The sequence below is a fragment of the Populus alba genome, chromosome 8 (assembly GCF_005239225.2).
Source record: "Populus alba chromosome 8, ASM523922v2, whole genome shotgun sequence".
Classification (NCBI taxonomy): Eukaryota; Viridiplantae; Streptophyta; class Magnoliopsida; order Malpighiales; family Salicaceae; genus Populus; species Populus alba.
In genome coordinates, this window is record NC_133291.1 from 153,711 (window position 1) to 166,406 (window position 12,696).

At 36.2% G+C, this 12,696-nt stretch overlaps 3 protein-coding genes across 5 annotated transcripts; 2 read left to right on the top strand and 1 right to left on the bottom strand.

Moving 5' to 3' along the window:
* Positions 1–1,373: 1,373 nt before the first annotated feature.
* On the bottom strand, positions 1,374–4,022 carry LOC118045111 (uncharacterized). The gene is made up of 5 exons (XM_035053644.2): positions 3,863–4,022; positions 2,656–2,913; positions 2,201–2,352; positions 1,910–2,046; positions 1,374–1,764 (listed from the first exon to the last, which is right to left on the bottom strand). Exons 2-5 carry the CDS (start codon positions 2,904–2,906, stop codon positions 1,597–1,599), a joined length of 708 nt encoding a protein of 235 aa, XP_034909535.1. The 5' UTR covers positions 2,907–2,913; positions 3,863–4,022; the 3' UTR covers positions 1,374–1,596.
* Positions 4,023–4,292: 270 nt separating this feature from the next.
* Positions 4,293–7,985, top strand: LOC118045110 (two-pore potassium channel 1). Of its 2 annotated transcripts, XM_035053643.2 has the most exons (4): positions 4,293–4,707; positions 4,851–4,892; positions 6,007–6,954; positions 7,112–7,985. In XM_035053643.2, the coding sequence occupies exons 3-4, from the start codon at positions 6,053–6,055 to the stop codon at positions 7,272–7,274; spliced, it is 1,065 nt and encodes a 354-aa protein (XP_034909534.1). In that variant the 5' UTR covers positions 4,293–4,707; positions 4,851–4,892; positions 6,007–6,052; the 3' UTR covers positions 7,275–7,985. The 2 variants fall into 2 exon arrangements, with proteins under 2 accessions (XP_034909534.1, XP_034909533.1); XM_035053642.2 differs by lacking the exon at positions 4,851–4,892 and having other exon boundaries at positions 4,298–4,707.
* A 1,644-nt stretch (positions 7,986–9,629) lies between these two features.
* On the top strand, positions 9,630–11,619 carry LOC118045108 (two-pore potassium channel 1). Of its 2 annotated transcripts, none has more exons than XM_035053640.2 (3): positions 9,630–9,784; positions 10,139–11,080; positions 11,212–11,619. In XM_035053640.2, the coding sequence occupies exons 2-3, from the start codon at positions 10,185–10,187 to the stop codon at positions 11,303–11,305; spliced, it is 990 nt and encodes a 329-aa protein (XP_034909531.1). In that variant the 5' UTR covers positions 9,630–9,784; positions 10,139–10,184; the 3' UTR covers positions 11,306–11,619. The 2 variants fall into 2 exon arrangements, with proteins under 2 accessions (XP_034909531.1, XP_034909532.1); XM_035053641.2 differs by having other exon boundaries at positions 9,666–9,787.
* The last annotated feature ends 1,077 nt before the right edge of the window (positions 11,620–12,696 follow it).

The following is a 12,696-nucleotide window of genomic DNA, read 5'->3' on the forward strand; positions in this document are numbered from 1 at the left end:
TCAGAATCCATGCCTAAGTACATGGCAGAAAAAGCCGCGCTTTTCCCTGCATTACTGTTTTTTGATTTGGGAGTCCTTCTCTCTATTCATATTTACTTATTCGTCCCTCTTCATTTTCCAAATTCACTCTCATCTCCCCCAGCTGCTTTTGTTTATTTTATGAATCTATCCATGGCATACGATATTTAATTTTATAGACTTCAATGATGCTTTTGAAAGTATTTTATGAAATTGTTCAGCTCTTTTTTATTTATAAATATGTTTGATGTATTTTTTAAATTAAAAATATGTTCATGTTAATTAGTTTTTTTTTAGATGGTTTTAATGTTAAGTTATTGAAAATGTTGAAAAACGTTTTAAAAAGTGTCTTTAAATACATGTTCATATAAACATCAACAACACATTATTATATGCACTCATTATTCCTTACCATTCAGCAACAATTTCTTTATTAAATTTATAATTTTAACATGATATTCAATTTTTAACCATCTAAAAATGAATTTATTCTTTGAGCTTTATGTGTTAAAAAAGCTTGCAAGATGTATAGAAACCGATGACTACACAAAAAGAAAAAGGAAGAAGAAGAAGAAGGAAGAATTCACTAATGGTAAAGTAATGGTCAAATTCAAGCAATGCATGCATCTCGAGGAGGATCCAAGTATCATGCTCCATTGCCTCGCACACATGTTTATTACATGAGACAAGACACGATACACGCATGATGTTTCTTTAGGGCAAAAAAAAAAACAAAATCACAAGCAAACTTTATTTGATTTTTTGTTCTATTTAAGCATTTTTTTTTCTATAATTGGCAAGCACCCAGTATATGACTTCTGAGGGGAGATGAAACAGAATCACACGGTCCAACCTAACCACACACCTTGGACCTTTTAACAAACCGGGCCTGAGCTTGTAGAACCGAACGGCAGTATCCTGCAAGCTATAAGCTGATCCGCCAAGTCAAGTCATCAGCTGTCAGCGTGTCCACTCAGGCCAGGCCACTGCTTCTAGTTCTAGTCCTGATGCTGGCAGCCTAGACACGTATATCTCTTCTTTACAAACGCTTCAAGTGCAGGGAAGTTTTGTGCCATCGGAGAGGCAGTTTGAGAGCTTACGTCCGGTGAGACAGTGTATGAATATGCTAACCGATGGAGAGGAGGCTGTGGAAACATGGGAGATCAGCCGACAGTACTATTTATATCATGCTAGATTGGATTGATGTTTCTTTTAATCATTACACCCAAATACGTTTTATTTTATGCTCCATGGGCCTCTATTGGTTTGGACCATGCTGTTAACAAAACGAAGGCAGGCATGGTTTCCTGGCCCGTGTTCAGGGTGTTGCAGTGACTTGTGCAGCTAGCTGCTAGTGAGAAAATCAGAGGACACCACATCAAGTAGAATATGCACTTTTGCAGTGTCTTTCCATCAAATGGCGGAGCATATTTTCATCCTCCGTGCGTGCGCGACTGTGCTGCCCTAAACAAGACAAATGACAGCACTTCGCTGCCATATATAGTCGCATATGACATCCCTAAATACATACAGTACTGACATACATGGACACAGTAGAGACGGAGTGAGCTACTAGTTCTAGTAACCCAACCAGGCAGATGGTATTGGTTCAAACTTGTTCTTAGCACAACCCAGCACATCATAATAATCCACACGATTGAAACAATCACGGAAATCAGTGAAGAGCTTTTCAAACACCTTCCATTGCACTTTAATGGATTTTGTATATGGGTATGGAAGAAAAACCTGCAGGATAATACAAATTGGAACCAATCAAACTAGAACCGATAGCACACACGTGCATGTATGCAAAAGTTTCGATTATTTGGGAAGTAATCTTAACAGTTTGCTTGTAAGGTCAATTAACAGAATGTTCAGAGCTGCAACTTACATCACCCTCTAGCGCAAGACGTTTCAGTATGAGAAATGTATGCTCGTTGTCCTCCAAATTGTCAAGAACAGCAAGCCAGATTTGTGAAGCAAGCTCATGGGCAATATCCCTGGATTTCCCGCAAGCAATAAACTGATCTGCTAAAACAAAGTCCTCAATCAAAGTGTGTCCTCAGGACTTGGCTTCTAGTACTAGAAAGATAGCGTATCATATCCTCTCAACTTATAAATGAAAGACATTTGATAGCTGAAAAGGTTTACAACGACAAAGATACCGTAGTAGAGAGCACACCTATTATGGTTCCATGAAGTATGCTAGAAGTTGATGGCATGTCAAAAAATTCAAGTTGCTCTTTGAGAAACAAATAAGCATGGCCAACAATCTCATCTATCTCACCATCCAGAGCGAAGATGCGTTTGCTGACACATAAAGCTGTGTATCTCCTGAAAAAAAAATATTTCAGAGTTAGAACAGCATGCAACTCAGACTTGGCAGCCAGCCAGACTCCTAATATCATGCCAAGAAAGCATTAAGTTAGGTAATGACAAATTTGACATCAATCATGGATCATTAATTTCTCAAGGGTGTTATAAGCAATAAACTACAGATTTCAACAGAATCCCAATTATATGATCACTTTATTAAGACAAGAAAGAATAACATAACCAAGAATGAAAGAAAAAAGAAATCAACAGTAACAGAAGAAAGAAAAACAGCAAACTGGTTTTAGAGATGTTCAAACTTGCCTTCTGCTCAGCCCTCGCGGTATAGGCCCAGGCCATCTTTTAGTTTGGTGAGCAAGTGGATAGGTTCTGGTGAGAGCAGCTTGCCACAAGCATTCCCCACGAAACACATTAGCCCATTGCCTTCTAACACAAGATATTTGAGCCCACTCTGATACAGGGACTCTGACAAAAATCTCCACGAGCAGATGATCAGGAAGCTTTCCAAATGGAGTGTAATCTACTTTAGTGTTATTATCAACATTATCTGACATTAGAAGTCTGCAAACAACGGCCCAGATATTGAGTTTCATACAGGAATTAAACGAGAAGAGACATTGTGCAGGAAAATCGTCAAATGAAGAAATCCTCTTGTCATTTCTACTACTTCCCTATGATGAGGAAAATACTGCTAGCTGAATCGATCTTTTACCAAAAACACTGAAATATTGACATCATAATTGCTAGAAAAAGTCAGTTTGCTTCGGTTATTGACACTTTTAATTTCAAAAACGTTTCCAAAGTGGATGGAAGATTAACAGGTAACCGTTAATGTGGACAAGTAGAGGAAACTGTAAACAGTCTACTAATGTCATGCTTCAATTTTAGACTTCATTTTATGGCTCCGGTTCAGTTTAAGCAGTCATTAGCGCTGACTGTTTTCCTTCTTTCTGAAATTCCCCTATGATAGATTCAAAAATAATATTTGAATCGGGACATTCACAACACTTTTGATTCAACTTAAATGATCACAAAACATTGATGCTATGACAAAGTCAGCTTTGCGAAACTGGGAAAATTTAAGGAAGATTTCTATTATCAATAGCATCCAGCTACAACACATAGCTTATCCAATATGCCCTCTATGCTGTCTCAATTTGATTGAGCTTGAATAACATGAAGATGATACTCTTAAAGATTAACACGAATATTAACATTGGGGAATAGCTTGAACAAGAGCCACCATAAAGTACACAACATTTTATAGCAAAAGGCAGACTTTTGCTCAACAATTCAATAAACTAGATGATTTAGTAATGACAAGACCATAAATACTAAACCAACGATAAAGCCCAGGTGAGATTAGTTCAAATCATTTCAAAATTTGGTGAATTTACACAGTACAGAATTCAGAAGAAAAGGAGATGGATGAAAAGTTCAGTTCTTTTCAAGCTGGAGCATATAAAGGATAGAACTTGTATGTCGATAATAAAAGAAGACAAGGAATTACCAGAAAGAGAGGGCAGAGGAGAGAGAGATTCCTCCTTTAGCTTTGTTCAACCGCAACAACACAAACACAGAAGGAGGAAGACAAGAAAATAAGACAAGGCAACTATGTTTGATGTGGTTATGTGAGGCCTTTGTTGTTTCCACCAATAAAAGATTAAGACTTTAAAGAGAAAAAAATATGTGTAATGTTATAGTAATGCTGATGCAGTTACTCTTTTTTTAATTTTTTCAAAGAAAATTAATGATTCAGTAACCATTTTCAATTTAAAATTACCATAATTATTTAATAGATTGATGATCTAAATTGTCATGCCGGTGTAAGGTCACTCCGCAATGTCAAAGATCCCAAGGGCCAGGACTCTTTGATGACAAAAATTGCAGTGGCATGACCATCAAAAAAATTGCAATGCCCAAATCAACATAATATTCAAAAAGAAAGGGGAAAAATATTCTCAAAATTACAATAATTTTTTTTCCCCTTCAAGAGTGATTCTGGTCAAAGGAAATGGACTAATATTTATCCATCTTGATGCTCAGCACTCCCTGGTTTTCAATTTGATCCCTCAAAGCTAACCCCACCTTCCATCAACCCCATTTACAGAACCATCCTCACTCTTCTGTACAATGCCAATCTTATCCTTCCTCGTTCCAGTTGAGTCTTCAACCTTCTCTCCCTCCTCCTCTCTGATAAAGAAGTGTTATTCTTTAACACCATCACTAAAGGACGTCGATCTTCTTGGTATCTTGCCACCTTTACTAGTACCCTTTATCTACCCAATCTTGACACTGCACTATTATTGCCACCATCATCATTTCTTGACGGAGAAGAAGAACCACTGATAGTAGGTAATATCTCTCTCTCTCTGAACTATCTTATCTTGTTTGGTAATAAAGCTTCGATTAACTGATATTTACGAGAACCCCATTAGATGTATTGTGTCAATGAGGTTTTAGTTCTCTTTGAATCCTTTTGCTTTTTTCCTTCACAGATTTCATTTGGCTCAACAACAATTCTTGATAGAACCAATTATGTGAGCAATTTGGATCCAGACCCTTTCTTCTTTTTATAAGCTAATCTTACAAAGAAAATAGTAAATTCGAGGGGGCTTGTCGTTGAAAAATACCAAGAAGCTCTAACTAAGCTTCTTCATTTTTTGGATTGATACAAGCAACTTCCGACTCACATGTTCCCTTTGCACTCCTTCAATTGTTATGCTCTGGCCAGAAAGAGATGAGAGGGGCACTCCCATTTCACTTGTTAGGGACTAAGCTGCATCGGACAAGAATGACAATAAATTCTGTAGTAGCATAGATCTTAGAGGAATTTTTTAGGAAATTTCGGTGAAGTGGAGTTGGAATTGGTAGCGAGGCTTCTGGACTTATCTCCTAAGTTTTATGAGAATCTTTTTCTGTTTGCTAAATGCTTGTACTTGTTTAAATCATTTAGAATAGACTCCATTAGTTCTATAAATCACTTAGTTTGGTATAGTCTTGATTTCCAAACTGTTTTTTCTTTTGTTCTTTACTTGTCTCGATAATTATGTGGCTATACGTGGTGATATAAATTTATGCATGCCGGAGCTGCATTTTTTTTCATATTGACTTTAATTAGATCACGAGCCTTTCCTTACTTAGCCTGCCTCTTCATGAAATTATGCTGTAGAGTTTCAATCACTATTTTTCCACTCATAATATGGGACAGAAAAGTCAGTGACCATAGAAAAGTGGGAAGTGTGTGTGTGTTTGTTTAGTACTTGGGATGAAATAACATAGCCGAGAACTCTATGATCTGAATAATTAAAGAGAAACATTATTGGAAATTAGTTATTTATGCAAAGTTTGATTATGCTTTGATGCTGTAAATGTGCTATTTTTATTCTGAGCATGCATCCTTCTCTATTCTCTCTAGATGTTATCATACATGTGTCTCCTTTTCTGTCTCAATGAGATGCTAGTTTCATCTTCATTTGTACAAGATGAATGACATGGAATCTGATTGATGGACTTTCTGGCAAATATCTTTATCCCTTTATTGTGAAGTGAATGGCTTCTATCTACATTTATAGTTGCAGGCTGAACTTTTTATCTCAGTGAACTATTTGTTGTTAATTTTGTTCTCTAAACAATATCTTTCACAATTTGCAGATTTTCTAAGAGCCCAATACGCATCTGCTTTTACGAAGCTGCCTAAATGGCTTCCAATGGTGCAAAACAGCCCTTGCTGTCAGGATTGGTGGACCCCACCTCTCAAAGAATCAATGAATGTCATCGCAACAGAAGAAGGATTCGCCATGTTAAAAGTGCTCCCCTAGCAGAATTTGTTCCTTCAGATACAAGTGGCAAGGGGCCAATTCCATGTTGTGATTCCTTTTGGGGGGGACTACAACAAAGCCTGAAGAAAGTAGCCGTGTTATTGGCTGTCTACTTAGGTCTTGGCACAATATGCTTTTATGCTGTCAGGGATGATATCAAAGGGAAGAAAACCAATCCGATTCTTGATTCTGTATATTTTTGTATTGTGACGATGACCACAGTAGGATATGGGGACCTGGTGCCCAATAGTGCCTTTGTGAAGTTACTTGCCTGTGTTTTTGTCTTCATGGGGATGGCTCTTGTTGGATTGATACTGAGCAAAGCAGCAGACTATTTGGTAGACAAGCAGGAAATATTAATGATTAAAGCTCTCCACATGCATGAAAAACCTGGTCCAGCTGCGTCTCTAAAGGAAATTGAAACCAGCAAAGTGAAATACAAATGTTATTTGGCCCTAGCTATCCTTTCAGTGCTCATGCTGGTCGGAACTGTTTTCCTGTATATGGTTGAGGATTTGGACGTCATTGATGCTTTCTACTGTGTCTGCTGTACCATTACGACTCTCGGTTATGGAGACAAGAGCTTCTCAACTGGACGTGGTCGTTTGTTTGCTTTATTTTGGATGCTGACGGGTACTATTGGTTTAGGCCTGTTATTTCTGTACATTGCAGAGCTATTCACTGAAAACAGACAGAGAACACTGGTACACTGGGTTCTTACTAGAAAGACGACCAATTTAGATCTGGAGGCAGCAGACATCGATGATGATGGTGTTGTTGGGTAAGTTTGTGATGTTGTGATGTTCCCTTTGGATTTTGTTGCAAGTTGTTTCCCATCGGTTTCTTTTTATGTGGTCATATTCGAGGGTGTAGTTTATTGTCTCACTTTTTAGGTTGTTGGCTATGTCTCTGATTCTCCACTTCCTCCTTTTACCTAGGGCCGCGGAGTTCATCCTATATAAGCTTAAAGAGATGGGGAAGATTAGCCAAGAAGATATTGCACTTGTAATGGAGGAGTTTGAGGATCTTGATATTGATCAATCTGGAACCTTGTCAGATTCTGATATCACGCCTGCACAGTCAACTCAGATGAAGAAATGACTTCACCATCAGCGAGTAGTCCTTGACTAATACAATTCAGTGATATTGATATCATAGAAGATAATAGATATGGTTTCCTGTATCAAGTTTACCCTAGTCTGTTCATTAAGGCCACTGAACTTTATGGAGAAAAAAAATACTGATAGATCTTGAATTGAAAAGTTTTGAAAGGACAAAGATGCAAGTAGAAGGCTAGCATACTTACTATGGTTCCATGAGTTATGCCAGAAGGAAGCGGCATTGCAGAAAGTTCAAGTTGCTCTTTGAGAAACAAATAGGCATTGCCCACAATCTCACCTGTTTCAACATCCAGATCCAAGCTGTGTACCTCCTGAAAAAAATGTTTCAGAGATGGAAAAGCATACAGCTCGAACATGACAGGCAGGCATCTGATATTATGCTCAACCCACGGGGTACAGGCCCAAGGCTATCTTTTAGTTCGGTGAGCAAGAGGATCTGTTCCGCTAAGAGGAGCTTGCCTTGCCACAAGCGTTCTCCATGAAACACATTAAGCTTATTGCCTTTCACCGCAAGATTTTTGAGCCTCTGGCGAAAAAATCTCTATGAGCAGATGATCAGGAAAATTCCAAATGGAGTATAACCTCTAACAATGTTATCTTGAACGTCATCTGTTCTACAATAATCAAATGAGAAGAGACATTCTTTAATGTTTTAGAAATAAAACACCAAGAAGAGATATTTTTATATAAATATGTTTGTAAAAAAAAAAAAAAGACTTCGCTTTTATTATAATAAATAGTATAACATAGAAAACACTAATTTTTTTTTTAGATTTATATAAATTAAAAAAAAAACATAATATTCTGTGTGGAATGAAGTCAAATTAGTAAGTTTCATATTCAATATTTGATTTCTAGGTCAAAGAACCATCTTAATCTAATAACTTAAATTATTAGGTAAGGTTTCCAAAATATGATTTATATTATTGTCTAACATATCTTCTCAAGTGAAAGCCTTTTGGGCTTGAAACTTACATAGATCAATACTACCTAGTGTAATTTTTATCGAATAAATAGGAATGATGAAATTCAAACTCATGACCGCTTGGTCATCAAGGCTCTGATACTATATGAAAGAATAATCTTAACTCAATAACTTAAACTATCAGGTAAAATTCAAAGATATAATTTATATTATTATCTAACATTTCATTCCAGACCTTCAAACAAGATTATGAAATATGCTACTAATTTACTTTTAAAAATTGGTCAATTGAAAAGAGCTGAACAAATCTTTGCCCCATTTTTTTTTTTTTTCTCGAGCAGTTGTTTCATTTCCCAAGAGGGATCGATCTTTCAAAGCAGCTTTAAGAGTCTACACTAATTTTCTTGGACGCTATTCATTGCCATCGATGTAATCTATGCTAACTAACACAAGTATTTTGTATAATAGGTAGAAAAATATCTTAATCCGAATATTTGCTATTTGCGTAATCCTTATCCTTATCTAATTTAATAAAAAATAAAAACAATTCTAAAATATAGTTTTCGTTGTGAGTATTCATCCTATTTAAGTCTCTGTTTATTTCCGTGATGCGGTTTACATTTTGCTTCAATCAACATTTGGCTTGAAGTTTTGGTCAATAAAGAATTATAAATATACATTTTTTAAAAACTTCACAACTAATCTACGCATAAAAAAACACACACTTATATTTAGGTTGGAGCGAGGACTTATAAAACAACAAGGGAAGCCGAAGCATGCAAGACCATGGGCTAACTGAGAGAGGACCTCCGTTCTGGGCTCTGCTTGTTCACCGTGTCATAGATGTATCCTATCCAAGGATGGTTTTTGCTAATCAAAACTGAAATGCAATTCTGCCTCCTTAGATAATCCCCCCCCCCCAGATCTCCCTGTACCTGCTTATCTTGTCTGGAAATTAAGCTTTGTTTTGGTTTGTGAAGAGTTCAGCTTTAACTTCGATTTTACGAGAACCCATCGATCGTTTGTATTGTTTCAGTGAGGTTCTTAGCCCTCTTTGGATCCCACTGCTTTGTTTTTATGAATCCCTTTTATAGATTTTATTTGGCTTAACAGCAAATCTTGATGGAACCGATTATTTGGGCACTTTGGATCCTTCTTGCGAAGCCACGGCTTCCTACCCACGCATGCCAGATAAGGCTGAAGTGAACAATACATTCTAGGGCTTTCACTAAAAAATTCCAAGCTCTAAGTAAGTTTCCTCCATTTTTTGGAATGGAATAAGCAACTTCCTACTCGCATGTTCCCTACACGCGCTCTTTCAGTTCTTAGGCTCTGTCCAAAACCAGATGAGAAAGGACGCTCACACTCCACTTGTAGAGAAGGAGACTAGCCGCTTAGGACAAGACTGGCAATAAATTCTGTAGCAGCATATAGATCTTACAGAGTACGGTGAGGAATTTTCTAGGAAATTTCGTAACCGGAGCACTTTAAATTAGACGCAAACCTGCTTCCACTGGTCAAACTAGAAGCTCGGTTTCGGTGAAGTGGAGTTGTAGTTGGAATTGGTAGTGAGACTTCTTCTGAACTTATCTCATAAGTTCTAGGATAATTCTTTTTTCTGTTTGCCAAGTGCTTTTACTTCTTTACATAATTTTGTTTGGTATAATCATGATATCAAATTTAAATCTTTTTGTTCTTGCTGGCTTCATGGTATGGGATATCCTTGTATATCAATCGAGATTAAGTCTCCTCTCCAAGGGCTATACATGGTTATGCATGTTGGAGCTGCATTTAATTTCCTTGTTCTACCTTTAATTAACAAGCTCACGAGCTTTTCCTTAGCTTGCCCTTGGTTAAATTGTAGCCAATTTAGTTGTTGTTGAATTTGTTCTCTAAACAGTATCTTTATCAATTTGCAGATTTTCTAGGAGCCCGTTAAGCATCCGTGTTCGCTAAACTACCTCGATGGCTTCCATTGGTGCAAAGCAGTCCTTTCTGTCAGGATTGGTGGATCCCACCTCTCAACGAATTGATGATTGTTCTCCCAACAGAAAAAGGTTTCGCAGTCTTCAAAGTACTCTAGCAGAGTTTGTTCCTTCAGATGTTGGTGGCAAATGGCCAATTCCAAGTTATGAATTCCTTTTTGGGGGACTTCACCAGAGCCTGAAGACTCTAGCTATGATCTTGGCCGTGTACGTGTGTGCTGGCACTATGTGCTTTTATGCTGTCAGGGATGATATCAAAGGGAAGACATCAAATCCGATTCTTGATTCTCTGTACTTCTGTATTGTGACGATGACCACAGTGGGATACGGGGACCTTGTGCCCAATAGTGGCTCCGTGAAGTTAGCTGTCTGTGTTTTTGTCTTCATAGGGATGGCTCTTGTTGGACTGATACTGAGCAAAGCAGGAGATTATTTGGTAGAGAAGCAGGAAATATTACTGGTTGAAGCCCTTCACATGCATCAAAAACTCGGTCCAGCTGCATTTCTAAATGAAACTGAAGTCAGCAAAGTCAAATACAAATGCTATTTGGCTGTAGCTATTCTTTCAGGGCTTATGATGATCGGATCAGTTTTCCTGTACATGATTGAGGATCTGGACGCTGTTGATTCCTTCTACTGTGTCTGTTCTACCATTTCAACTCTCGGTTATGGAGACAAGAGCTTCTCAACTGGATATGGCCGCATGTTCGCTGTAGTCTGGATAATGACGGGCACTGTTGGTTTAGGTCAGTTATACATGTACATTGTTGAGTTATTCACAGAGAGCAGACAGAGGAAGCTGGTGAACTGGGTTCTCACCAAAATGATGGCCAATTCAGATTTCGAAGCAGCAAACATAGATGATGATGCTGTCGGGTAAGTTGATGATGGCTGCCACTCGTTTCCCGTCGGTTTTGTTTTTGGTCAAAGTTGTGGATGTAGTTTTATTGTCTCAGTTTATTAGTTGTTAGCTGTGCCCTGATCATATGCTTCCTTGTTTTGCCTAGCACTGCCGAGCTCATCCTGTATAAGCTTAAAGAGATGGGGAAGATCAGCCAAGAAGACATGATGCTTGCACAGACAACTCCAATGAAGAAGTGACTGGTCAACCATCAGCTAGTAGTCGTCCTTGAGCAGTCAAGCTGAGTAATATTGGGAGAGTTTATTGTACCAAGTTTACCTTTAGTTTGTTCATTATGTTTGCAAATTTAAGATTTAAACAGAAATAAAATAATTCCAATAATGGTTTGGAAAACTTTTACCAAAATAAATAAATTCAACAGTCAGATTTTGGCGTGGCATGATTTGTTGCCCGTGTTGGAAAGTAACTTTTTTTTTTTGAAAAAGTGGATTATTGAAAAGAAGTATTTTTTAATGTTTAGTAGTGTTATAGAAAATAAATTGAAAAACACTTTTCAGTATCTGGTTATGTCATGAAAAATAAACTGTAAAATAAATTATATATATTTTTTTAAGTTTATTAAAATAATAAGAAACAAATCTTATAAATTTAAAAGTTCAATGAAATTAAATAAAAATCTAATTTTATAAATGATCTCAAATAATATAAATAACAATCAAAATAATGAAGATTAAATCTAAAGATAAAAAAAAGTTAAAAGATGATGAAATTAAAATAATAATAAATATAATTTCATAAAATATTTCAAATAAAATAAGTAACAATCAAAAGAATGAGGATCAAATTTGATAAATAAAAAATTTTAATTAAAACAATAATAAGAGAAAAGCAAAAAAACAATAACAAAAATGAGGACTAAAGTTAGTATAAAAATCAAATTTTAAAGGGTGAAATTAAAAAAAAAATATTCAAAAAAAAATACATAGAAATTAAAATTTTAAGAACTAAATTTATTATAATTAGTAAATAATATAATATTTTTAAATTTTTCACAGTTTGTTAAAAGTATTTTCCGTTTAAAATAAAATTTTTTTTCCTTGAAAATCAAGTTAATTTTTTTTTAACTTAAAAAGTATTTTTTATTAATTAATTTTTTTAATAGCAAACAAACACTAAAAAATCATTTTTTATGAATGGTTTCAAATAAGCCAAAAGTTTCTACCACAGTACACTCCCAGATGAAAGAAACTTGATACAATTATGTGATCATTGAATTCAAATAATCCAATTATGTGATCATTGAATTCTAAAAAAATTATAATTTTAAGAAATTCATTTTCTGACAACCAAACTAGTTCTTGGAATTGGTTTGAAATAAGCTGAAGGTTTCTACCACAGTACAATACCAGATGAAAGAAACTTGATGGTCACTGAAATTGAAAAGGTTTACTAGGGCAGAAATGCAAGTAGCTAGAGTGCTAGCATAGCTATGTTTCCATGAAGCATGCCAGAAGGAGTCGGCATTGCAGAAAGCTAAAGTTGCTCTTTGAGAAACAAATAAGCATGTCCCCAATCTCACCTCTATACCTCAACAGAGTTCCAATTATGTGATCATTGAATTCTATAAAGA

Coding starts and splice junctions, on each gene's coding strand:
- LOC118045111 (XM_035053644.2), bottom strand. CDS start 2,906: ATGTCAGATAATGTTGATAATAACACTAAAGTAGATTACACTCCATTT. Junction 2,047..2,200: donor ACTTCATGGAACCATAATAG/GTGTGCTCTCTA, acceptor TTGTTTTAGCAG/ATCAGTTTATTGCTTGCGGG. Junction 1,765..1,909: donor GTCTTGCGCTAGAGGGTGAT/GTAAGTTGCAGC, acceptor ATTATCCTGCAG/GTTTTTCTTCCATACCCATA.
- LOC118045110 (XM_035053643.2), top strand. CDS start 6,053: ATGGCTTCCAATGGTGCAAAACAGCCCTTGCTGTCAGGATTGGTGGAC. Junction 6,955..7,111: donor GATGATGATGGTGTTGTTGG/GTAAGTTTGTGA, acceptor CCTTTTACCTAG/GGCCGCGGAGTTCATCCTAT.
- LOC118045108 (XM_035053640.2), top strand. CDS start 10,185: ATGGCTTCCATTGGTGCAAAGCAGTCCTTTCTGTCAGGATTGGTGGAT. Junction 11,081..11,211: donor ATAGATGATGATGCTGTCGG/GTAAGTTGATGA, acceptor TGTTTTGCCTAG/CACTGCCGAGCTCATCCTGT.